At 38.4% G+C, this 27,494-nt stretch overlaps 1 protein-coding gene across 1 annotated transcript; it reads right to left on the bottom strand.

Moving 5' to 3' along the window:
* Positions 1-27,396, bottom strand: si:ch211-57n23.4 (immunoglobulin superfamily DCC subclass member 3). The gene is made up of 14 exons (XM_017692894.2): positions 27,286-27,396; positions 16,236-16,547; positions 14,822-14,966; positions 14,574-14,704; positions 13,823-13,960; positions 13,573-13,731; positions 6,648-6,813; positions 5,984-6,234; positions 5,132-5,296; positions 4,032-4,220; positions 2,221-2,342; positions 1,965-2,086; positions 1,366-1,501; positions 1-101 (listed from the first exon to the last, which is right to left on the bottom strand). Exons 1-14 carry the CDS (start codon positions 27,332-27,334, stop codon positions 12-14), a joined length of 2,175 nt encoding a protein of 724 aa, XP_017548383.1. The 5' UTR covers positions 27,335-27,396; the 3' UTR covers positions 1-11.
* Between the last annotated feature and the right edge of the window lie 98 nt (positions 27,397-27,494).

Genomic DNA, 27,494 nt, shown 5'->3' with positions numbered 1-27,494 from the left:
TTGAGCCAGTGCTAGCCAGTGCCCGCACCTGTGCCAGGCAGGCTGGCTGGGTGCTGCTCTATGAGGACCTGGCACTGCGCTGGGTTTGTCTGGTTTTGTCCCTGTAGAAAGAGAGAAGTGAAAATCAGTGGGAGTCAGTTGGAGCAATCAATCACTTGTCTGATCAGTAATCCGTTACCCTCACAGCCTGTGACCTTGTTTCAGTGTAATTCTCACAGGCTATGATTCATCACCATGGCACGCACTTTACTAAACCCTGTGCAAATCTCATTACTGGTAGACAGGAGCCTTCTGAAAAAGAATCAAGCAAGGATGACTGGCCTGAATCTTAAGATTAAGAACATTTATTGTGCTAACCCTCCACATACTGTCTGCTCTAGAAATAGATACAAAAAGTGCTTTAAAGGGTCTATATTATGGAAAAATAAATTTTCCTCACATTTCTAAACTAAAAGTGTCCCGTGGAGTGTGCACATGTTCAAAATGTACTTCCTAGTCCACAGAGTCTATGTATGTATACTAAGCTGCAAATAAATGCCTGTTCAGAATACATTGTTTTTGTGATGTCACAAAAACCAAACCATTTACGCATATCTGCCAATTTAGCCGATACCACTTCAGCTTCAAGCTGGAGTTATAAGGAGTGTTTCAGCCTGGACTGCTTTTTGGATGAAGCAAATTACAGTTCAGCCAATCAGAGCAGAATTCATTTACATAGATCAATCTTAAAGGTGCAGTAACAAAACAGCATGTTTAATTCTAACAGGAAAAGAGAGGAAAAAAACAAAACATATAGAAAGTTGGATGTGAGCCTTTTCAAAAGGTAATAAGATATATTGCTGTTCTAACAAATCTCGTATCTCTTCAATGGTCAGTTTACAGGAGAAGGAAAAAAGTGTTTATGTAAATTTCACATACTTTTTATACAAGTAGTTACTGATTACAAGCTGTATTTACCGCTTCTATTAGTCCACTTTTCAAAAATACAGCACTTCAAAGGGTGCTGTTTTAGTTTACATTTGTGTGGTTTTATGTAGCAAAAACATTGCAAAGAATTTTATCATGGCCATTTTCCAAACTCTGTTTATTATGACTGATATATGTAAATTACAGATTGTCTGAATGGCTGCTGTATACTGTGCCTCATTCTAAAATGAGTAAAGCCTTAAACAATAAACTAAAAACGAGCTGCTTTTTTCCATGTATGAGCTGTATGGACTGGAGACTGAACAGTACATTTTGAAACAGTGTTAATATACCACATCAAATTATTTTATTCTTATAATGTAAAAGAATGTAAATAAATCATTTTTTTACCTCTAACACAATATCACCCAGGGGTTGATCTTTGTATCTGAGGCCTACCTGAGACACTAGTTCGATGGCTTGGGCTGGGAGTGCCACTCCATGTTTGGGAATGCCATTGTTCTGAGCATGGTGTCCACCATCCTCTCCTCTAGGTACAGACCAGCTGTCCTGAGTGCCCTTCCTGCAGAGGAAACTAAAGACAGCATTCCAATAATCAGATTAAAAATTATCCAGTAAAAATAAAAATAAAATCCAGTACAGAAACACATTTGTTACCCTTACAAGTCATTTTTAATGGTCGTCAGGTGATGAGGCTGGTGATAAAAGCATTGTGTAATTCAATATGAATTATTTCTTACATCACTGAGAAATTCTGTTGAAAGTGTGGATTCTATTTGTGCTTGTAAGTAAAAGAGGAGATATTTTATTATGATTTCAATTTGATGAAATGTTGTATGTAAACAGAATGTAAATCAGAGATTATTAACTCACTATGTAATTATTTATGTAATTACTGAATTAAATTTGCATCATACTGCAAAACAAAAATAATAACTCTTAACTTCAAAGATTTAATTCATTTCAAACAGCATGAATAAGCTTCAAATTTCCCGTATTCAAAAATCATGCATTATGTTTTTCAGCAATCAGCTCACCTGCGGCGGTATCCAAACATGAGGAATAGCACACAGAAGATGATGCAGGCCAGGCCGATGTGAACCCCGACCACTATACCCCCCAATGAACCCTCACTGTCCCTGCAGTTACACTGGCTCTCCTCTGCAGAGACAAAGAACAACATAGGGTCAACAGTGACAGTCTGCAATTTCCAAGATACACAAAAATCTAATATCATATTTATGATTTTTAAGCAAAAGCAAACATCTGAATTCCCTCCAGATCTATAGTTACTGCACCTGCTCTGGTTTTAGCAGTAGTTCCATCCTCTGCCAGTGACACCAGTCTCTTGGAGCAGTCACTCTCTCCATTTCCATTGTAGGCCACAAGTTTGACTTCATACACAGCACCAGGATCTAAGATGGCATTACAAGCACATTCATCAAAAGAACTATGATCATTCATTCAACTCAGACATGCCAGATCTATCTGTTTATTTAACAGGAAAACTATTGATCAGATCTTGAGCTGGCTCAAGGATTAATGTCTCTTGGCTGTCTGTCTGCTTAGCCCTCTATTAATTTAATATCATAGACCTGCTTTTACATCTGTACTTACTTTTTTGTCCAAGATTTAATGCTCTTTCTTTCTTTAACTGCTTTAACTGCTTCAATGCATTCTATGCATATTACTGTAGCTCACAGGAACATAGTGCAGTGCCTGAGTAAGCAGCTTCCCTGGTGATGCTCTTGCAGACATGTAATATAGGCATTTTCATCTCCTGCTTATTTTGGTGACTTTTTTCTTTCAGTCCTTCTCCACACATCTGTTACAGGTTAAGCTTCATGTTTTCTGTCTATAGGACTTCCCTGAACTATCTAGAGTTTTAATGCACTTTATAGCAGACTGAATTTTGGCCTTTTTATTCTTAAGGTTTACCAGTAATTTGTACCTTGTGCTAAACCCTGTGAGGACATGCTGATGTGCTCTTCACTACACTGAAGGTTCTGATGCTTCTGGACAGTGAGTTCAACAGTTGTTCTTTAGTATTCAAACCATTCTTTTGTCATGGTGGTCTTCTGTGTTCTTCCAGCTATGAAGCAACTAAGCAATTGATGCTCTAGTTGACTGGTAACTACTGTAATACAGCTATGAGAGTCTTTAAAAGTCTTCCAGATTCCCATTGTCTTGTGGCTCACTTCTGTTGTGTTGCGACTGGATTTGCAGAGTTTCTGGGATTGCATACATTTTGCAGTGTGTTGGTGAAATTTAGCTCAGGTATAGCCATTGTGATGAAAGTGTTTTCTGAATTTGCATCGTGTTTATGACTTTGCAATCCGTTTTCATTGTATTGTCCATTGGTTTGTGTGAGCCACCATGTCATAGTCATGTTGCAATCATATCCACTTTGCCTGAGTACAATGGCAAAATATAACACAATATGTGTTAGTGTCTCATTACTTTTAAAGAATGAACTGATTTGGCTAATACTTTATTTTGTTGGCCCACTGCTTTATATATAAATGTATTTAGATGAAATGATTTATAGATGCTCACTTTGTCTTTAACTTACATTCAACTAGTTAATCCCAACCATAACACTTTAACTCTAATCTTAACCTCACTCCAGTACCTAAACCTAAATATAATTTCAGACCAAACCCTAATGCTATTGCTAATCAGTTTCACCAGATTAGCAGTTAACAATGTGTATGTGGAAATCAGCTATATAATAAAATCAATACGATCAAACATTTTCCAGTTTTTAAAAAAATGGTGTGTCATCGTATGCATTTACTGTTAACACATTCATTTTTGCTTCTCAAGAGCAATGACAGAACACATCACTCATTTCAAATTAAAGAGTGTGTCGTGCTGAAATGACGAGCCCCATAATCAACTGATTATAGTAATACAACTCAAGGGTGGAAGAACAGGTCAATCATATTGCTATTGCTGTGCTGGCTCTGAGTTCGAAATAATTCATATACTGCACATATTTCCAAAACTGTTAAAGAGAAAAGTACATATACATATGCACTCACTCCACTAAGCACTAAGGTGAATGCACACACACACACACACACACACACACACATGCTTACCAAGATGTGTAATGGTATGGGCATTAGTGTGGCAGGACATCTGAATTGGACCCTGGAACTCTCCATGGGGGACCCTGCGGTATGACAGCCTGAAGCCCTCGACTTTGCCCGGCTTGTTGGGCAGCTCCCACAGGACTTGTACTGATGTAACATTCACCACTTTAGTGAAAAACGCAGGTGGTGTGGGAACTAGGGTGGGCAAACCGAGAGATTAATGTAATTATTAATATTACCATTATTATTATTATACAGCAGAGATACAGGGCTTTGCCCAAGGTCATGCTGGCTGAGAGGAGCATAAAGGTGGGTGGACAGTGCAGAGGCTAGCATGAGACAGATGTTTAAACATCTGGAAGGGCAGAGGATCATATTAGAGTCAGGAACAGAACTTAGCATGAAGGACAGAAAGAGGAGAGAGGAAATTATACTGTCCATCACATCTGGACCTTTGGATAGGTGACCATAAAGTGAAAATACACTATATAACAAAAAGTATGTGGACACCCCTCCTAATTATTGAGTTCAGGCATTTCAGCAACACCCACGCCCTTAATGAAGGCCAGACTCCATATTAATTCCCATGATTTTGGAATGGGATGTCCAAAAAGCTCATATAGGTGCGACATATAGGAGTCCACATACTTCTGGCCATATAGTGTACTTAGACACAAAGCGAGCAAGAAAGAAAGATTCTGAGGTGATTAAGAGAATTGTATAGCCTCAAGAATTAAATAAATAAATAAAATTAATATAAAGATTATGTTTATAACATATTTATATTTCAAGTGGTGAATGAAGGAGGGAGATAGAAAATGTACTGTTGCTAGGTAATTATGGTATCTAATTTGTCATTTAATTACTTTTTATTTAATATCAAATTAAATGTGTAAAAATCTGTTTTGCTGTATAGTTTATAATCATTAAATATACATGGTATACATTTCTTGTTACTATAACAAGCAATTACATGCCTTTGAATGGTAGTGTATGCAAACATATGGGCTGAGAGAATAACTGGGGCAAGACAGTGGCCTAATAACAAGCAATAAACAATCTCAGCAAAAGCAGTAGATTCATTCAGCCACTGCACAGATACATACCGCCCCCTTGTGTTGTAGCAATGACAGTGCTGGACTCCTGACTAGCCCCCAGTGGTGAGTAGGCCTTCAGGTAGATGGAGTAGGTGGTGGCAGGCTCAAGGTTGGTGAGGTCATGCTGATAGGTGGTCTTGCTCACAGCTTCTTGTAGCTCTTTGCTGTCTGGCTCTGTAATCAATGTTCAGTCAAATACATGTTAAAGGGGAGTTCCAATACTTACTTTTACGTTTCATAAAAATGTAAAATGTAAACCACACAGAGTGGTTTGATGTGAAATGCTCCAAACTTCCAGAGTCAGAATTGTTCACAGTGGTGGTGATAAGAACCAGATCTCAAAAGTAATGAATTACACTAAAAGCTAGCTCAAGTCATTATACCACTGGTGTACCACTAGTTTAGAAATGTGACTTTTGGCTAAATTATATTTTTAAATGCATTTATGGTGCAGAAGTACATGCAGGTTGTGGTAAAGCAGAATAGTCTCCAAAGACTTTTTTTTGGATCCCTCCTAAAAACCCAGCATAGACCAGCATGACTCATCACCACCAAAAAAAGGCATATGTTGTGTTTTGGACACATGTATGCTGGTCAGCAGAAATGGAAGTTGAGAAGCTGATCACTACATAAACCAGCATATGCTGTTTTGATGCTGGTATGCTGGTCAACCAGCATGACCATGCTGGGGTGACCAGCTAAAATAGAACCAGACCAGCATAAACCAGCATAGACCAGCTTAGAACAGCATGAACTTTGGATGGAAGTAGTGGTATCAAATAAGAGCTGGTGATGTGTAAGATATTGTACGATACTTTAAACACTAGAAATTGGTCAGTAAACAGAAATAAAGTTACTCACCCCCAATTTTGCGAATATGCAGCACATATCCAATGATGCTGTCAGTGACCTCTGTCGGAGGCTGGACCCAGGAGAGCTGCAGGGTAGTTTTAGACAGAGCTGTGGCCTTCAGGCCCTGAGGAGAGTCGGGCAGCTCTTTGGCCAAAGACACAGCCAGACGAGCACTTGCCTGGTTGGTTCCTGCACTGTTCTCAGCTATGCACTGGTAGATGGCCTCATCTTCAGGCGTGATACGAGTAACTGCCAGGGTACTGAAAATGAGAATGAAAAATAATTATAGCATAGATAGCACAAAAAAGGATAATTGCTAAAAATGTTGTAAGCTTGAAAATGAATTATTATAATATCACTGACCAACATATCATATGGATAATGGTCTGGACATTAGTGCTTTAATGAAAATTTCAACAAGACATATTTTTTTAGTTACTGGTAGCTCACACTTTAGGGTCAAATACATTAAGCAAGTTGAAAGTGCCATCTTGTGGTCATGGGGAAAAATACTACTATTGGCTGTTATGCAATTAAATAGACAACCAACCACCATATATTTCTTACATCATTCTAAACTTTATGTAATTTATTCCCTGATAAAACAGATGTCTAACCTTAAAACCATTTCTATTTGCATGTTGTTGGACACTAAGAATGAGCCTGTGTGCACCTGTTGTTGTTGGTGAGTTTGACATTATCTCCAGGCGTGAGGACCTTGCCATTCTTCAGCCAGATGAGGTGAGGCTCAGGAACTCCTTGAGCTACACATGTAAACACAGCACTGCCCCCTGCTGGTTTAGACACAGACTGCGGCCACTGGAGGAACTCTGGAGGAGCTGTGCAGAGAAACAAATGGCAGGAAGAGTGAATGAGGTGGAACAATAAGATGTAGAGTTAAATGTAAGGAAACATTAAGGAGAAACATAAAAAGAAGAAGAGCAATGATTTAAACATAAATTCATTAGACTGAAGAGGGAGATTTCAAGAGATGATAGATGTAAATCTCCCTTATCTGCTTATGTACACCAACTTTGAGAGAGGATTCAACACTGAAAGCACAGACAACAATGGTGTTATACTTAAAATTTCAACAGACTTCAAAGCCAAAAAACATGTCTGTGTCAGCACAGCCAGAGAGGCTCAGAGCATTTTATCCTGAGCTACTCTATCTTGATCTTGAACCTAAACTCTTATCATCTAAACTTGATCTCTCTCGCTGAATGACCCCTACGGACCCCTCCCACTGCACAGTTGGACAGATGCGGGTTTGTCGGTCCACATGACACCTCTTCAACTGCCTCACAATGGCCACGCATATATGTAGAGCTCTCCAAACCCCTGCACCATGCATCTCATTGATCTATTGACACTAGCTATAACTAACCCCCCCCAAACCCCAAACACCCCAGAGAAGAACCTCTACATGCCTGAAAAGAGGGTCTGGAGGGGATCCATGGAGGTGTGAAAGGTCAGGGGTCAAAGGGAAGCCTATTTCAATAGAGAATCATTCATCATCATGGGCACAGATCTTTAGGTCAGCATAGATTTCTTCACCAATGGGACCCAAGTTTATGCTAAATTATATAGATCAGCTGGACCCTAAATATACTATCTTGCAAATACTCTGAAGAAAAAGGATTTTAGAACATTTGAAATGGTAAAAAGCTATTTCTTTAGCTAAAATGTACACACTCATCTAAAAATGAAGATTTTAATAAGAAATGGGTCTGTATGGGTGGGCTGCCAGATCTAATAAACAGAAACTCATTCATCAGACAGTGGGGTACAAAATCTGAGACCAATAGTGAAAATACTTCTATGTTGTATTCTTTTGTAATTTAATGCAAAATTTGTCTTAGTAAATTATATTATATGCAAAAAAACATTTCAGAATTTCTTAGTATTTGATTTGCCCACACAGTCTAGGAAGACTTGATCAAAGATAGATAGATAGATAGATAGATAGATAGATAGATAGATAGATAGATAGATAGATAGATAGATAGATAGATAGATAGATAGATAGATAGATAGATAGATAGATAGATAGATAGCCAACCAACCATATTTTAAGCAAGTTGGAGTAGAGGCTTTGAGTGATATTGTGAGGGGTGGGCAGTGGGGTATGCATGATGAGACTATTGTGGGTCAGAATAGAATGGGTTACTCCAGACAAAAACCTGTGAGTTAGAAGAGGGTGCTGTTAATCCACCAAATCACACTTTCCTCCATATCCTTGAAGAATGCTTCACACTCTTTCGTCAGTGAAAATTAGAAACACAGAAAGCTCTCTGAGAGGGTGTGAATTGATGCTGGTCTCTAAGAGGGAATCCATAGCTTTTTTTAGTTTCACATTAATTTTGGGCACTATTTTACTGTTTCTAAACAGAAGTACTGAACCCAATACAACAGAACCTTGACGTTTACTAAATGCAATGTTCATTTGTTCATTACTGTTTCCTTCCTGTCATTAAGAAAAAAACTGTTTTAGTGTAAAATCAGGGCATCAGTGTAAAAGTGTAAAATGAAGAGAAGCTGTTAGAGGCTCTTTGGGGGATTGTTGTGTGCTTTTATGGCTGATCAGCTGTCTCTTTACAGCTGAGCCCTAACTGACAGCTCCAGTAAACACTCACATCAACCAATCCATAGCACCGTATTGATCAGTTAACCTGTGAGCACAGTCATAGAGCTGACCTTGAGCATGAGCAGGAGGTCATTCTTCATGCATTTCTATATTTTGTTTTTTAGTCTTATGGCATTAATGAGCATTATCTTCTCTAAAGGCTGTCTAAACATAAGACTTCTTGTCATAAGAAAAAAATCTCTGCAATAATAAGTTTACATATATTAAAAAGCACTCTGGCCAACATGAAAAATTGAACTTTCACTACATCTGATAAGAATATGCTTACAGTCATTCTATAAAGGTGTTGCAGTGCTGTCTGTAGTGAAATTGTCCAGTTTAAAGACTTGGAAAACATTTGTGATGATGCATCTTGAAGGAGGGAGTAAATTTTGGAAAACTAGAAGGGCTTGTTTGAATTTTTTTCCTGTTAACATGCTAATTCAGAGGAAAGCCAGCTAGCTAAGGTTACTGCTTGCAAGCTCAACATCATGTCTGTATGTATTAGCCTCTATATCAGTGGCTATGCTAGCAATATGGTTAAATGATGGATTGGCATAATGCATGCTGGGTATTGTAGTGAGAGAATGCTAGTGAAGAAAAACTCAAAAAGTGATGCAATACCATGCTACAGATTATTACAAAACATGTCAAATAACATTTTAAATGCTTGTTTTATACCAACAAAGTTTATATAGGTTCACTGTAAGGAAGTGACTGTATGTTTTGAAGAAAATGCTTTTCAAAAGTTCGAATGTTCGAAGTTTATGAACGTTCATAAAATGTAAAGAGTTGTTGGTATTTTTACAATTAAGAAAAACTACAAAAAATAAATTAATAATAAATAATAATTAAATATATTTTTAAATAATAAAATGGAATGTTTTTTTACAGCAACAACTGTGTAACTGCTTCACACTGAGCAAATAATGCTTAAAAAACTGAACTGCACGAGACTGAAGTAAATATATAAAGTAATGGCTGGAGAACACTTGGTGTCTCTATTGCACTGGATACTTGTTATATGTCACATTTAACTTTTTTGTGTCAGGCACTGACACTCAAGACATAATGCTATAAATGGTAATATTGGTCAGAGAAATTTTCCCACTGACTACGAGAAAACCCCACTGGTGATGTGGCAGCTGTTGGATCTGCATTTTAAAACCCTTCAATGATTCTTCTATCATTTTTCATATGAGCATTTTCACCCCAAATAAGCAGAGATAAAGGAGTGAATGAAAACAAAGCCACATGCTCCCCGCCTTGAACTTCGTCTCCCTATGCCTGACCACCAGCTGTGACGAGAACAACTGACCCCTCCGCTGTGGTGTAAAGTGTGGGGGCAGGGGTGTGAAGGGTTCGGGGTGTATGGACTGGACCGTCACCCTTTCTCATTTGGGAGTCATAAATACTGCCTGACTCCGCCCTTCATCTGCTGTCTGTCAGGTCAGACTCCCCTCCCCTGCCTCGCTTCGACTGCTCTCCTCAGCAGCCGCTGGGTCAATGTCAAAGGTGAGAAATGACAGGTCAGAGGTCAGAAGTAGTTGTTCATTGCACTAAAAACACACGTTTCTGTTCTGACCGTCTCATCCCTTCCTTCTGCTTCTGTTGGGATCAAAACACCTGACTGGGTCAAGTACAGACAGGAGTGTTAAGAGAGAAGTCTGTGCGAAAGAGCAGCTTTCTCTAACCCTCTCTCTCTCTCTCTCTCTCTCTCTCTCTCACACACACACACACACACACAAACACACGCACGTACTAAGAATCACGCTACACATTAACCACGGCATGAGGTGTAAACTTGACTGGGCATATTACAATGTGAGATATCAGTAACACTACTTTAAGGAACACATATTGAGGATTAATTGAGGTCTTTTTCATTGAAAAGCCCAAATAACTACATTATTAGTTGTAATAATGCAATATAAACACTGAGCATGAACTAATCATCTAAATTCACATATTTCTGTGTATATTTCAGAATATTTTATTTCCATAGGTTTAAAGTAATGTTGCCTCTAGAGTTTGTTACATTAGAGCTAATATGAGTTCAATAAGTCTTTAATATTTCAAGATGTGTTTCATAATCTAATGTAGAGTGTTAGTCAACACTGAGTAGAACCTAAAAAGCCCTAAACATGTTTTCAATAACTCAATTTGCATAATATATTTTAAAGTAAAGATCAATATCATGTTTTTTATAGTCAAAAACTAGCTAAGAAAGCTAAGGAAATTAAAGTCAGTTTCAACTTTTATTATCAATAATAAAATGCATTTCTATTTTAAAAACATGCAATATTTAATTATTTATAAAATATTGTATTTTAAACACTGCATTTTGTTGCTTTTTAATAAAAGCTCAAATCTACTGAAACACACAGCCTCCAGGGGCTTGTTTTTTTAAAGACCAATTTGAAATGTCTCCAAAAAGTGGGCTTAAAAATGTGTTTAGAAGTTACTGAGGAAGTAATAATAACAGAATTACTCCTAAATATGCCCTGTGCAAAAGCAAGTTCAGGTCTTCATAGACATATTGAACTGCAATATCTTTGGATGCTGAATCTTGTGAATATTCAGTACTCCTGCGCTGCACTGGACTTCCTGTTTTCTTCCAGATGGCTGGATTTAACACAGTATCTGGTGCTTTAGGAATTGCTTAGGATGGGATATTTCCAATTTTGGTGGAAACTCATAAGCTCTTTGTTCTTTTGTTACCCCAGAAGTGAATCAATAAATTAATGAATATATTAAAGAGTACTCCCCAATGACTGCATTGCCAAAGCTCTTGGAAAAGACTGATAGGAGAAAGTATTGATTGATCAGGTCAACAGTGGATGCTTGGGATATAGATGGAAGAGAATACAGCTGGGTAAAGGTTTTAAAGGAGAGAAAGAGGCATGAGGATCAGGATCACGTCCTGCATTAAGTGTTGTGAGACCCCACCAGACAATTAGAGTTAAATACGGCTCTGTCTCTTGTTGAAAGCATGGATTCTATTGCAGTGCTTGAGTTTTTGTCACTGTTTACAAGTAGTGAGCATGAAATTAGATGTTTTAATGTCACAGAGTATTGGCTCTGAATCTGACATTATTGCATAACAGATTATATAACTGTACCTTAATTTGAAACAATATGTGTCTTCTTTTCAGATAGGACATATTGTAGTTTATAACTACTTCTCACTAACAAAATTACACATAACAGTCTGTGTTCTATGACCATTAACGGCCATGTTGTGGTGCTTACTGACACATTGTCAGGCTGCCCTGAAGATATCCAATTAGAGGAGGTAATGCCATAGAGAAATACGAGCAGGCTAAGCATATAGACAGGAGCAAGGTGATGGATGAGCTATGTCACCAAGAGGCAAGGATGGGGGAGGCACCTAATGGCCCATGCTGCACCCCTCCACCCTCAAGTCCAGCTGGACAGTACCATCAGCGATTAATTACCAAAAATTCTAGTCAAGGGTCTCACACCATTGGTGTAAAGGAAGAGGGAGGAAGACCCCCTCCCCTTGTGGCCAGGGGCAAAGGTGAGAGAGAGAGAGCCTGAATATTGACTTCTCACATGCTCCTGACCAATCAGCTTCCAGCAGTCACGTCCAAATCCAATTCCGGCCATCACTGCACCCAAAGTGGTCCTACCCTCATTAGCCTTACACACACAAACACACACTTCTCATTGCCATGTGCATCTGTCTGTGTCACGCTTCACTGCACTGTCAGTAAGTTCTCAGGAAACAGCACTCAGGCTGTGTAGGAGATTCAGAGTGGCTTCAGCTATCAGAGGTCAGGATGGAGAGTTGATATATATACAAACAGTAATGTACAAACACATTTCATTACTCAGCTTCTCCATATGTAAAATAAATGTTCCTGATGATTTTTTTGGTTTGGATGTATGATTATATGGTTTTAACATTGTAACATTGCTGTCATATCAAAACCATTTTACATCATTTTAGCGTGAAAGCCACCCTTTACACTACATTTAATGATGAATAGACTAATAACAATGAGTGAAAAAAATTTGTTGGACTAGAATCTTGTTACATTAACTTTCACTAAATGTTAGTGAATAGTGATCATTACAACACTTGCATTTTCTCACCTTTTCTAGTGGTGAGCTTGAAATTACACTGTAAAAAGTGACTCATCAGATGTACTCGGCAGAATTTACTTAATGTGGTAACAAGTAAATTAACTAGTTTTATTCAACCCAAATTAATACTTTAAATGAATGATTGTATTGTCACAATACTTTAAATGAAAGAGTATATTGTCACAATTCACAGCTAAACCTCATATTTCAGATGGTGAATTTATAGTCAAAAAGGTTCTTAAATGTAGTACAATTAATGTAACTAGATTTCATTCTAATCATTTTGGATCATTTGTATTATTCCATTAGTCATTCCACTGAAATATTCACACAGTGTAAAGGGCAGGTATCATTTTCAAATGGTAAGGATAATTGATTTTGATAGTTCGCCACAAATTATCAAGAGATGCTAAAATTAATAACAAACTATCTTGTGAAACTCAAGTGTTCAGGTTAGGGTTAGGTTTAGGATTAAAGTTAAGGTTGGTGTTAGGTTTAAGTTCAGGGTTAGACACTATAGAATCGATTACATTCAACTTCAGTTCAAGTTGAACTGGAGAGATACTGTATGTAGAATGTTAGTTAAAGGGGAATCCCCCTTTTATTTAAAAAATTCTGTGTAATTATATGGTTAAGATGTAAACAAAGTAATTCAGCATAGGAGATGTTAGAAATAATAATGTAAAAAAGTTTTCTGATTGATCTTACTGTTATCAACATTTACCTACAACATTCAGAGGATGCACATTCAGGTCCGCTGTTGGTTTTGGATTATAAATAAAATGGCTTTATTTGCACTGTAGAGTTGGTATCGCTTTGATGAACCATTTCACATCAGACCACTCTGTTTGAGGGGGCTTACCTTGGACTACCAGTCTACCCAGAGCTGTACGCCTCATCCTGGTTCCGGGTCGATTGGCAGCACAAACATAAACTCCTGAGTGCTGCAGAGACACATCGGAGATCATCAGGTTCCCTGTGCCCAGAACCTGAATACCTTCTACACCTATGGATCTCCCATCTGAAAAAAACATACACAAAAACACAGTCAGATTTTGAGGTGTTATGAATCACAGGATGCATGAACAAACCAACCTGATGCGGATACTAACCCAGTCTGCTCCAAGACACAATGGGCCTTGGATTTCCAGTGGCAATGCACTCCAAAATGGCTGTCTGATGGACAGTGATGGTGAGGTTCTGAGGGCCAGATAGGATGACTGGTTCCTTGTAAATGCGCGAAGCTCCTCCTGAGAGAAAAAAGAGAAAGATGATGAGTCCAGCAATCTGCTGAAACTGAAACCTGCATGACGTTTGACATCATGACATTTCAAACAGTAAGCAGCCTTCATAAAAGAACAAACATCAATATAATGTCGTATAAATCTGTCTGCACTTCAGAACAGGGTTGTATGATAACTCTTTTACGAAGTGTACATGCAGCCAACCACACAGACACTGTTAGAAATAAAGATACTGTGCAGGTATATTTTTCATCTATTAAGGTACAAAAAATTCAATTGTTCCCTCAAGGGTACAACAGTGGTTTTAAGGTTTAATTGTGAACCTTAAATAGATTTCTCCTGGTAGAAAAGTGCATATTTGTACCTTTTCTGAACCTAATCTTTTAAACAGAACAATTAAATAAAAAGCCTGGAGACAACTCAGGGAGTGTGAAGTCAATATAACTTAATTATAATTTCAATGGATGATGGTACAATTATGTTCCCTGACTAAAGGTACTGAGATGTACCCTCGAGTGACAGTTTCATGCCTTTATTTCTGTATAGCAAAAACAACAAGAACATAGAAGCTACTTGTTTTATCCTAAATATGATGTCTCTTAAAGTAGTTGTCACTGACCAGTGACGTTGAGCTGGGCTTCATGGCTGTAGCGAGTGTTAGCGATGTTGGTGGCTACACAGCGGTAAACTCCAGCATCTAACCGCTTTGTTCCTGTGATCTGCAGGATGCCCATGGGAAGAAGAGTGAACCTGATAGGGGAAGGAGGGGTTAAATAAGTAATAAGAGTGGAGTTAAGAAATGGTGCAATAGGCGATTGATGGTGAGAATATACAAAGAAAAATAACTGATACGAGTCTCCATATTACCTGTTATCTGATGTGCTGATGGCCAAGCGGTCTTTCTCCCAGGTGATATTAGCCTCTGGAATGCCATTCACCTGGCACTGGAAACGCGCCACTCCTCCTTCCTCCACTGTCATAGACTCTGGGTGAGTATGAAACTTAGGAAGGGCTGTGTGGGACAGACAGACAGTAGGTGAATGCCAGTGGAAGGGATGACAAGAGTAATACTGTGATATTTTATACTTTTACTAGAAATGCAGATTAATTACTGCTGTATCATTTAATGTGTCATTCACTGACAACTTAATAAAATGTGCCTCCAGAGTAGTTGGGTCATGTACATGTCCATGTTTGCCCTAGTAAAATGCATTACCATGTGGAATTGGAAGTTTGTATGCACTATTGTGTTTTCTATCACAGTTTAAATAAACCATAATGCTGCTTCTGTTGTCAGATGCTCTGTAATAGTGATTTTTCTGCCAACAAGATGCAACCTGGAGTGGACTAACATTTTACATACAGTAACACATCCCTGCATTATGTTACATCAAACTTGTAAAAGTTCTTATGTCTAAAAACTTTGATGTTCTTTGTTGCTTCATGCTTGATCATTCTTTACAAACACTGTATAGCTCTGGCTGTTTGAATGTAAATCATCTAGGAACAGGAAGTGGTGCTCAGAGTACAGAGGGCAGTCCAAATAATTAGCTCATTTGCATAATCAATAAAGGGGTGTCAGGAGCGCCTCCAAATGGGAGAGCATTGCAATGGAAACTTCAGGACAGGGTCAATTTGATATAGGATGACTTGTTTATTGGGCCAAAGGGAGAGTCAGAAGTAAATGAGCAACAACAGGATATGACCCATATGTGTAAAGTAAGTTGGCCGTTTACATCGATTACTATTAAGTTACTATAATCTATTAATTTTATTTAATCCTTTATATATAAGACCATATAAAGATGCTTACAGTAAATGTTGTTGCTGAACAAAACAAACATCTCCAAAGTGGCAACTTTACAGCAGAAGACAAAAACTTTAATTTAGATAAATAGATTTAATTACAAGTCATTTTGGAGCATTTGTGCTGGTCTGTGCATCATAAAAAGTTCACACAATGAAAAGGGAAGCTGCCATGTTTAATTTATGTAGAAACTAAATGGGAAAAAATGGAGATACCTTTATTTTTGCAAGAATGATATAAATACTCTTACTTGTGTTTAAGCATATTGTCACTGTTCTAAATAAATAAATAAATATAGCGTACCTCCATTGCTTTTATGAAAATTTCATGACAAGTGGACAAGTGTTACAAAATTGCTTGAAATAAAATGTCTTTCCATTAACTTGCATTAAAAATGTTTTAATGTGTTGTGCCCTATCTGCCCTCAAATAAATAATTCAGCTTATAAAAGATATCCTGTTCCACTGCACTTACATGCGAGCTGGACGCGGGCCTTGCGGCTGACCAGCATGCCATAGCGATTCTGGGCAGCACAGTGGTATTCTCCAGCATCAGTGGCATCTCCATCTCGTCTTTTCTGGAAGCTGCGGATCAACAGGGTGCCGTTGGACAGAATTTTGGCCCGTGTACCAGCTCCTGTGGGTACTGGCTCCCCATTCTTAAGCCACGACACAGTGATGGGACCCTCTCCCTCCACTTTGCAGTCCAACATGAGAGGTCTCTCCCGCACTGCAATAACATCATTGGGCTCCAGCAGAAAGGCCAGCTCTGAACCATTACTTACACCTGAACATGAGAGAGTGGGAGCACTGGTGAGAGCTGAGACAGACTGTGTGAAGAATGGATTTCTATTTCTAATGTTAGCTTAGACCTACAAAGAAAATACAGTAATATGCTATATGCTATAGACTGCAAAGAGATGATGATACAACACAGTAATAATGATACAATAATGTGTGAAAGTTTTTGGCACCTGGAAAATTACATTCAAAAAGGTTTTAATATGGGCAGCAGGTGTTTATTGACTCAGAAAAAAAACACTAATATTAGAATAAATACAAATAACATTAAAAGACAAATTGTAATTTAACATATGTCAATGTGTTCATTTAACCATTTCCATATCTCCTCTTGAGTAGTTGCCATCCAGAACTTGGTTTAGCTAATCAATACATCATTACGTTAAATCACGTGTCCTGGTGAATTTAGCAAATCCATGCTGTGCCTGTGGGCACTGAGGAAAAATCTGAAAAAACTCAGAAGATATCATACTTTTTTAAAATAGAAAATTTGTGTTACTTTTTGTTACTGTTTTGCTTTATAAGGTTTATTAACATGTATTCTAACAATATATAGAATTTTTACAAGTAAAGCCACACATTTTGCCAAGATAAATGGTTCAAGTTGGTTTAAAATGTGCTTAGGTGCCTAAGTCTTTTGCTAAGCACTGTATACAGTAAAAAGAGTGATTGTCAGCAGTGGGGTAACTACAAGCAGTACAACTATCTGTGCCACACTAATGTCTTTATCGGACCCTTAATATTACCACTTAAATTTTTACAATTTTACAATTTACAATTTTACACCCACAACATGTGTAGCAGTGATGAAAATGTACGTAAACCTTTATTAGAGCACCCAATTGGTTGTGACAAAACTAATGTAATTATAAGGTTATCTGGGGTCTCACTGGTAGAATGAGTGGGGTCTTGCTAATGTTATCTGAGGTTCTACCCTCATTGGTAAAATGGGTGAGGTTTGCTAATGTTATCTGAGGTTCTACCCTCATTGGTAGAATGGGTGAGGTTTGCTAATGTTATCTGAGGTTCTACCCTCATTGATAGAATGGGTGAGGTCTTGCTAATGTTATCTCAGGTTCTACAGTTATTGGTATAATGGGTGAGGTCTAGCTAATGTTATCTGAGGTCCTACCCTCATTGGTAAAATGGGTGAGGTCTTGCTAATGTTATCTCAGGTTCTACAGTTATTGGTATAATGGGTGAGGTCTAGCTAATGTTATCTGAGGTCCTACTGTCACTGGTATAATGGGTGAGGTCTTGCTAATGTTATTTGAGGTTCTACCCTCATTGGTAGAATGGGTGAGGTTTGCTAATGTTATCTGAGGTTCTACCCTCATTGATAGAATGGGTGAGGTCTTGTTAATGTTATCTGAGGTTCTACTCTCATTAGATACACATAAACTAGCAACAATCACAACATGAGACTAGATTTTAATTTTCTTTTTCATCCTTGTTCATTTTAAGGTATTGCTGTATTACTGTGGAACAACTTTAGTAAAATGCATAAAATGGATCATTGCAAAGTTTTATGCAATTAGCTTCTTTTTTCCTGTTACAAAGAGAGGAATGTGTATAAGAGCCCTAAGGCCTTACGAGTAGACCTTTCAGATTCCAAACTGGACTCAGTATCCCCTTCAACTTTGTTTCACTAAACCAAACCAAGCTATAACAATAAGGCCAAATGCTTTGTAGCCACTGAGCCAAAAAGGTCTGTCACAAAGGCAGATGTGAGCCCAAAGACGAGTGAAGGTTATGAGGTTATGAGGTCAAGTCAGGAGAACCACTTTTGAGTAAGCCCACCCTGATGACAAAAGCACTGTGACGACTCCCTTTCCCAACTCTCTGAAAAAAATGCAATCAACCACTAGGAACCATCAGCTCCTCTCTTAGATTGGGCCATCTGCCCCCTACTTATGCAAACCCCCACCCTTCCACACCCCCCACCCAGACCCCACTTTCTATTCACTCTGACTCGGAGGTGACTTTCCCATGCCACTGGCTCACCCTGGACCTCTCTCAGTGTCAACTCTTACACCACGGCTGTTTCCCCTATTCTTTTTCCTTTTCAGAGGAATGTCCCCGGACTCAAGTCCACCCTAATGCCCTAAAATGACCCTGGGAGATAGCCACTGCCTCCTTCCCAGCTGTTGTTGGGGGACAATGTTCAAGAATAAGTCTGCGCTTGAACTTGCACTAGATGAATTAGCAATCTGACGCATCTGTTATGTGGACACAAGTAACCCCCAAACCAATATGCACTTCACTCACATCATGGCTCTAATGACTCAGATCCTTAAGCTTGCACCTGCTGTAATTCTTGCTCTTAACCACAAGTCTATATTTGGATGCCGAGTCAAGCACACAGTATTTGTCAGCAGCACTTTAGTCTCTTTAAACACATTTTAAGTATTCCATTTCTCTGAAAGTGATCTACTCACTGAGCACAATGAGCTGCTCTAGCATACCATGCGTTATACTCCACTTCACCAACATGTAGCCAGATTTACAGGATGATAACACCTTGCATACTATTAAAAATAAAGGTTACTAAATTGCTTTTGGCTTGGAAGCACAGTCTTTAACCTTATTACTTATTACATTCTGAGGCTTATTATTTGGTAATGAAAAACAAACTGGGTTATTCTTAAGTTATAGGAGTGAGGAATGGAAATTGGGCTGCTTAATAGGATAATAAGTATAGAAACTTTACACTATATGGAAGTTCACCGTGTGCAAAAATAGGTTCTTCAAAGAAGTGGTTCTTCTGTCAATGCTCCCTTTTCGGCACTTTTACTATTAAGAGTGCAGAATCTAGATTTAACTCTTTTTATGGACAGTTTGGGCAGCACTTAGCCAGAAAACAGTTTCTGTCTAAACATCAGCTCTGAGGTGACATCAGGGAATTGTCTCTTCACTCCTATTGTGATGAGGTGTCTCACTCAGCAGATGTAGAAGGGGGAAAGCCGGCTCAGCTGTGCAGTGTTACGAGGGTTTGCTGTTTCCTGACCCTTACTCAGCCCTGTCTAGCCCCGTAGTGCTCATCATATAATTTAGGAGACCATGGAGGGGAAGGGAGGTTATGTCAGGAATACATTTGTCCTCATAAACATACCACATTATACTGTAAGAACTATGATGCTAACTCTAAGGACCTTAGAATTAAGGTTTGAAAGAGGTCACATGTTTCATACACCTTTTTCACTCATTTTAATTAATAACATTGTAATAATTTCAAGGAAAAGGGGATATTATTGCATCACACCTCAAAGACAGATGGAATCATTTGGCCATTCGTGAAGGTGATAATGCAAAGGAGTTTTTATATTATAAGGCCTTTGAAGATGTTGTAGATTCTGTACATAGGTTTGCTACCCATCTAGTTTTCACCTTGATATATTTTGGTGTCTGGCCTATGTGTCCAGTGTCCATTTCCAGAATCTTTCTTGAGTTTTTGCAATGTTATCCTCAAAGATTGTCTTCATTTTGGATTAAAGTTCCCCTTCCCTATCCTTCACAGACAGAGCCTTTTATTAGTCTATGCTAATAGCTTATGTTTCTGAGTATTAGTTCAATTGCATTGTGATTGTTAATGTTGGAGTCTCCAGAGCAGAAGGAGTGCTCCATCTATCCCTGCCCCTTTGGTTCTGACCTCAGCCCCTAAAGGGTCATGAGAGAGTTGGTGATGGCTGGATCAGTAGGATGCAGATTTGTGATGGGCAGCCTGTGTCCAGTCACCACAGCCATCTCCATCCCCCTCACTCTATTGTCTCCAGTTCGAGTTGGCCCTGAACTTCACAGCTATTGTGGTGGCCAGACCTTGCACTAAGCTTCCCCAGCCCTCAAGCAAAGACTTTGAAAGGGTCTGGACACCCACGATAAGGCAAACATAAGCAAATCCCCTCAATGATTGCAAACCTCTTCTTCTCTGTCTGTGTTTTTCAGAGGCGCTCAAGTAAAAACAAGCTCATGAGAACTAAGAATGCTAAAGGAATGGCAGAGGTCTTCCCAGAGTTATCGAAGGGTCTACTCTCATTAGTTTCTAAAAATACTGAGCTTGGTACAAGTTTGTAACAGCAATAGTATCACTTTTTAATTAAGTTATCTCTTAACAGGGTGAAGTGGTCTCTATGCCTGAGTTCACGTGCATTAAATCAAATCAAATCAAGCCACATGCTGTTTCACAAATCCACATTATAGATCAGAGGAGGTGGGAACTAGAATACAGGCATATGCAAAAATATGAGCACCCCTGTTTAAATTACATTTTGAAGATTTTCTAAGTGAAAATATACATCATCTACAGAGAACACACTTCTGCACACATTTTATATTTCTGCTTTATTTTTTTTAAACATAGCAAGTAAATAGAAACAGTGGACAAAAATATGCAGAAAATGCAACATTTAAGTTTGTTTCCTGTAGAGCCCATGTCTCAAACACAAGACCTGCAGGGGACACAATCCTTTCCGGCCTGTAGAAGTATTTTAATTTTCTTTTAATTTTAGTCCGTTTCACAAAGGGCTGCACTACAGTACCCAACATGCACTGTAAAGTAATGTGTGCTCTGACTGTCTAACCCCAACAACAATCTAACAGGTCCACAACAGTCATATCACCACACGCACTTGCTGCATTTCAACAAGAGTTCCACCAATATTAACACCTAACAGCAGCTCAGCAGCTCAGAAACTGAGCTCCAACATTAATGAACTTGCAGCAAGGATGTCAGTTGTCTAGTTTAAGCAAATAGGTAGGTTTAAAAGATCTAGTGACTATGGACATTTAAATTTGGAATATTTCAAGTATTCATGTAATATTTCAAGGTCTGCTATATGTGCCTATATCTTACTGCTGATGTTTTTGCATATTTTGAATAAACAATGGCCAATTGCAGTTACTTAAAATGAAATAAAAACATTTTTTTCTCTGGCCCATGGATTTGTCAAGGTTTTTCAATATGGTTCCTTTAGTGGTGGAGTCTGACACCCTTGCTGTATGTAATCCTTACTTCAGTCATCAAAATTAACAAAACATGTAGTGTGTAATTTAAATTGGCATACGATTGTATGTCTCCATTTTAAAATCTCAAACGTTACACAACTCTAAGTAACACAAGATTATGGGCTAATCATGGAACATTGAAAACTTTTGTGTTGTGACTTCAGTGCTAAGATATGTAAAGCATATATTCTGATTTTAAGCTCATTATAATTTCTTCATGGGCCTCCCCTATCCCACAAAATAAGAAAAGACTTGAGAGTTATTCAAACTTGGCCCCTGCTTACAAAATGTGTTACGAGCCTTTGAACAGAATTCCAAATGCATATGCACATTCACAAATTCCTTTCCCTCCCCTTTTCGTCCATTATGTTGACAACTGCGGCAGGAGCTGCAATGCAAACAATGGCTGAATAAGAAACTCGGGGGAGGAATTGTAAAGGAGCTGGGAGGAAAAGGGGGCTAGCAGGGCTCCATGAAACAGAGTGGCCTGAGACTCCTTCTTTTGTCTCTATAATGGGAGTTAAACTATCCTTGGCTACGACCACCCCAAGCTCTTTATCAGCATGCTGCACAAGCTCTCCTTTGTGTTGCTATTAGGGAGGCCACACATCTTTTGTTTAAAAACTGATTGTCATTAGCTGGCATATGCCAAGTTCAAAGTCATACAAACACCCCACCATTTCCAGTTGAACTAGGAAACAAATGTGCATCTTGTTCGCCCCTCCTTCCTGATGGGGCCCAATTGTTGATGACTATTGTTTCAGAACAATATAAGTGTGCCTACCTAATTATAATATGTAGTTATTTGAATTAGTGCCAAAAACAAACATACTAATCAGAAAATATATTTTTTTCTCTCATTTTTTATACAGGCAATGGCAACTAATTAGTGCCCAGCGGTGTAATGGTAAAATGCATTTGTTGATTGGATTGTATTAGGTGGCCAACACACTCTTTGTCAAAGGCTTGTCAAACCATGAGCCTTTAGCTAGGATCAATAAGCAATATTCTCCAATTGGAATGGAAGGACACTGCATGGCTTTGGCCTCTAGTTTTTAATTACTAAGGTGGGGGCCAACAAAGGAGACCTGGATTTCCATTAAGCCTCAGCCCCATTAAATTGAGAGCAGTGTTCCTTCAAAACAATAAACTATGTTTTAGCTTCAAACCTCAATTCCACTTCTGATTAGCTAAAGAAAGGAATTACTTCATTTGAGTAAGACTTAGCTACCTTCACCTTTTGGTAGATCTCTGTATGTAACATCTAGATATCTATGGAATAGTGTGTCATTCCGGAGTCTGCACTTCTGGAACAGCGTATTTTTGTGACTGACCACTGTATAGATAGAGTCAAAATGATCATACGTTGCCAAGGGAGTCCTAACTGCACTATAAGAACATCAAGAAGTCTTTATTACCAAATCAAACAGTTAAGTGTCTTCATCAGTAGGAAGAAATTGTGTTGTTTAATGACAACAACAAATAGACAAATGTCAAGTAAGGACACAGAGAACGGACTAATGAGACAGCACTAAGTAAACCTGATCACTCACAACTTCTGCAGTGGTCTACCGATAAACACCCATTAGAAATGGGTTCATGAACAGGGACTTGGCCAGTGCAAGCTGCAGATCATTACTAGGGTCCACCACTGTGAGGTCTTTAAGATGCAACTAAAATACATCTACATAGTACAGTTGGGAGAAAAATCCTACTCTATGAGTTCAGGTAATGTTTCCATTTTTGACAGAGGGGAAATCTCAGGACTATCTAGGCCTTCAGAGAATGTTTAATGATTTTTGTGAAATAAAAAAATACATGGTTTTACTTCTTAGTTAATTTTATTTAGGATAATCATCTGCTTTTATATTTACATTCTGCCAGAACTGTGTTATTACTTCGATTTCATTGTTAAGTTTTGGTAAAACTTATAATAAAGAATAAAGAAGCTAGCTCTCCTATTGTTTATTTTTAATATTTTAGATTAACAACTAACATAATTAGTGAGATTTAAATGAACCAAATACGTTTTGACCAGCAATAAGTGGGACCAGTTTTGTGAATTAAAAAAAGCATAACTCTAGGCCTTCTGGAATTGCTAGATACTTCACTGACTACAAATAGGAATGGTAAGCTGATTAATGCTTTGCAGTCAGCTGTTAGAAGTGGAACACAGCAGCTGCAGCTCTATGACAATTTTCTTTACTGAAAGAGTTACTGAAAAACTGCCATAGGGTAAAATATATGTTATAATGTCCGGTACAAGCATCAAATAAAATGTCTTACATACGTTTCAAATGGTTAAACAAGAAGGGCTAAAAATGCTCAAGCAAACTGCTGTTAGCTTAGTGCTAGCATAGTAGTAGAATCCTACAGGGGCTCTAGAAGACACCAGAGGTGATGTTTTTCTCATTTTTTTCTGAGTTTTAACATTCAAGGCCAAGCTCTACCAGTTACAGTCAGTGATTTTAAGAATGTATTTATTTATATAAGAATGTCAGGAAAACTCCTTTCTTTACACTATTTCTCTACTTGTATACTAGGTCATGGTTCTCTCAAGGAGAATGCTAATGCAAAAGTAACTTCTTAATGCATCCATCCAGTCTTAACACAAAAGACTTAAATGAGAAACTGAAGGTTTGAGATTTCCTAAATACACAGTGATGCCTTAAATAAAGAAATATAGCCCCTTTCACTTACAGTGAATGCTGTGAATCGTCATTGAATAACTATTAGCACTGTGGAGTGAATAGTAAACTGTTGTGGATTTTGGAGGTTAAAGTCCTCCATGCTCCAAGTCCAAGTTCATCTCAATGCACAGTCACACTTAGGACTGTGAAGTGACCTCAATTAGTGTCAATTGCTTCAAACTACAAGAAAAAAATACAGTGCTATAAAAAAGTTCTAGCAGTAGGCCTGTGGGTTATACTTCCCACATGTCTCCCTACAGGAAAAGGCTTTGTGAAGGGATTAGCTGCACAGATCCATGCTGTGATATGCTCAACACCTCAGGCTCATAATTGTACCTTCAGCAGGGGAGAGCCCTGGAGGATTGCCTTAAGCCAGAGCAGAGATAGAGACATCGCCCGCCCAGCTCTGCTGCAGAGGCAATGGCCTGATTCACTCCTATTGTGGCCATGTGGATTAGCTGGAGGGGTGTCTTGTCTTATTTAGAAGGATCCACTAGGCCTGCTGGAAGAGCCAGCAGGAGTGGGGGGAGTGTGGACACAGTCACTGGCAGCTGCGGGGGGTTACCCTAACACACACACACGCATGTGCTTTAATAAGGTTTCGGCCCCAGCCCGTCTCCCCAGAAGGCCCGGCCAGTGTTATGGAGATGAGGGTGTGAGGGTCAGGTCAAAGGGGGTGGGGAGAACTGGCCACCATTGTCTCTATGGCCTTTTTTTTTCTTTCTGTACCCTTTCCTTGGTCTGCTGCGCTGACCAGGCGGGGGGACCCCAAAGGTTAATGCTGCCCAAGGTCATCACAGCCCCTTCTCCATAAGATCATGGGTCTCCCTCCTCCTCCCTGGGACTCTCCACCTCCTTCTGTTCAACTAGCTCAGCGCTCTGTTTATTTATGGTTCAGGGAGGAGAATATGCACCACCCAGATTCACAGAAATAAACATACATTTGAAAATAAACTTTTTTAACACCATGTCTAGCCTAATATAAATTTCACATCCCTCTTTAAATGAATGAGGTGACTGTCATAAAATCATTCTGCATGTTTAACGTTATCAGTATTATCTGCATTTGGGAAGAGATATTCTCAAATATAAACAGATGTTCTTGGTTCATGAGAGAGGTCTAATGCTATGATGGAGTCCATACTTTCATTGCCAAAGTACTATTTATTATTTTAAGCACATGCTTTGCTTATGAGATTCATTTGTGATGCTAGACCTTCAGACAGAGTTAAACTTTACATCTGTCCCATGCAATTTCCTCATCTCATGAATTCTTCTCATCAAAGACAGTTGGAACTTCTAATTAACTTGAATAAGATGATATTTTGGACAAAACTTTGATATCCTGGCCTACTGATTCTTATCCATATCCCCATCTGCTGAAACCTCCAACTCAACCACATGCTTCTCTACTTTTGTAACCTAACCCACTATGAAAGCATATTTCACCCTGCCTGTCCATCATATTTCACCCTGCCTGTCCATTTTTTCTGTCCATATCAGTTCATCACTCATGTCAGTGCTGTAAATTCACATCCCATGTTTAACTTACATGGATATGAAATCAACAACCCAGGATCAGATGGTTATCAGAGGATCAAGCAACCGTATTAACCTCGGACCACCACAAAGCAAATGGCCCAGGGTTCAACAAGCACATACAGTGCTCATTAAAGTCCAGATGGACACAAACTGAATGAAAAAATTCTGCAAAAGTTAAATTCTGCAGATATTCAGGGTCTTGTTTCATAGAGAAGTACACAGAATTAAAACAGCAACTGAAGCACTGAAAAAGGATTGTCGTAATAACACATAGCTGAATAAATGCAACATTAAATAGAACACTAAATGTAATATAATTCAGAAACTGCTACATAATCTACTTGCTAATAATAGACTATTAAAGAGAATATGAATGTTACACTTGAGCAAAGCAAGTGCATCACACAGCTTTAAGGAGAGCTTCAGGTTGGACTCTTCACTTAAGGGATTGTGAATAATTTCTATATAAGTCTAGCAAACCAGTACATATACTGTACATATATGTGTTGTTTTAGCTTGTTCAGCTTCTTTGTTGCTTTAGTAAACTGGCTACTGTAAAACTTATTAAAAATATCATTAAACACCTAATAATAAGTTAAAAGAACGATGATCTGTTTGTTAGATTCAGCTATTTGAACTTCACTGAATCTGAGAGACACGCTGTGAAGTTCAATAAAATCACATATGTAAGGTGGCCAGATTAAATTTTTACACTAAAAACTAAAACATAATTTTTTTCCCAGTTCTTTGCTGTAATGACTGATGGACAGTCCTGTTGTGAACAATCAGTGAAAAGCATGTCACGTAAACTGTTAATGACTTTCTGGAGACTACTGAGGGTAAAAAGATAACGCCTCATTTACTTAAATAAATAGGCAACTTTTTGCATCAGATTTTTGTGCACATTAAATAAGACTAGTCATTGTGTAAACACCTTAATGTTTTGTACATAGTAAATCATTTTTCAAGTGCAGTCAACATTTGTACTTAAAAACAATGAAATGTTGCATTTACTTAAAAATGTTGTGTCAAGTGGTTCCACACAAAAAGACAAGAGTCTTTTACAATGCTCAGCTGAGTAATAAATACTTGATAGGAATGTAGGAATTCAGGTAAGTCACAACAGAAAAAGAACACAAAGTTTTAATTTAGATCTACAGCATACCTTTAAATTGTTACTGAGCTACTGATCTGCAGTCGGTTTACACTCAGAGGCTGCGTGCTAACTTGCAATAATGCAGCTAGTTGTGTGGAACCACTTACCATTACAATTTTGAGCAAATCCAGCACTTTATTTTTTCTGAGTATATAAGTTGATTGTAGTTGGAAATTTCAATGACTTCACTTGCAACATTTATACAAACAAATAAAGTAGTTTATACAAAGAAAACAATACACACGTCACGGTCAGTGTCAAAACACCATTTAAATATATACACACAGCCATAATTCCACTAAATGAATGGTAGTGTTGATATTGTTGACACTTACATGAACAGACGAGCGTCGCTAAGCAGGTCAGCAGAATCCGCGGCTTCATATTCCAGTTTCTGTGTAAAGCTCTTCTTCTTTGGTTGTTGAGTAAAAAGGTAATTAGCCTGTTATAAACGCTCGCTTTACTGAATTATGGTATTACGCCGTTTTTAAACTTTTAGAGACATTTCTGCTTTAACGCAGCGGAGGCTGCTGATCTCGTCCTG

The sequence above is a fragment of the Pygocentrus nattereri genome, chromosome 27 (assembly GCF_015220715.1).
Source record: "Pygocentrus nattereri isolate fPygNat1 chromosome 27, fPygNat1.pri, whole genome shotgun sequence".
NCBI lineage: Eukaryota > Metazoa > Chordata > Actinopteri > Characiformes > Serrasalmidae > Pygocentrus > Pygocentrus nattereri.
The sequence above is the reverse complement of the archived record's forward strand: the minus strand, read 5'-3'. Positions and strand labels throughout refer to the sequence as shown.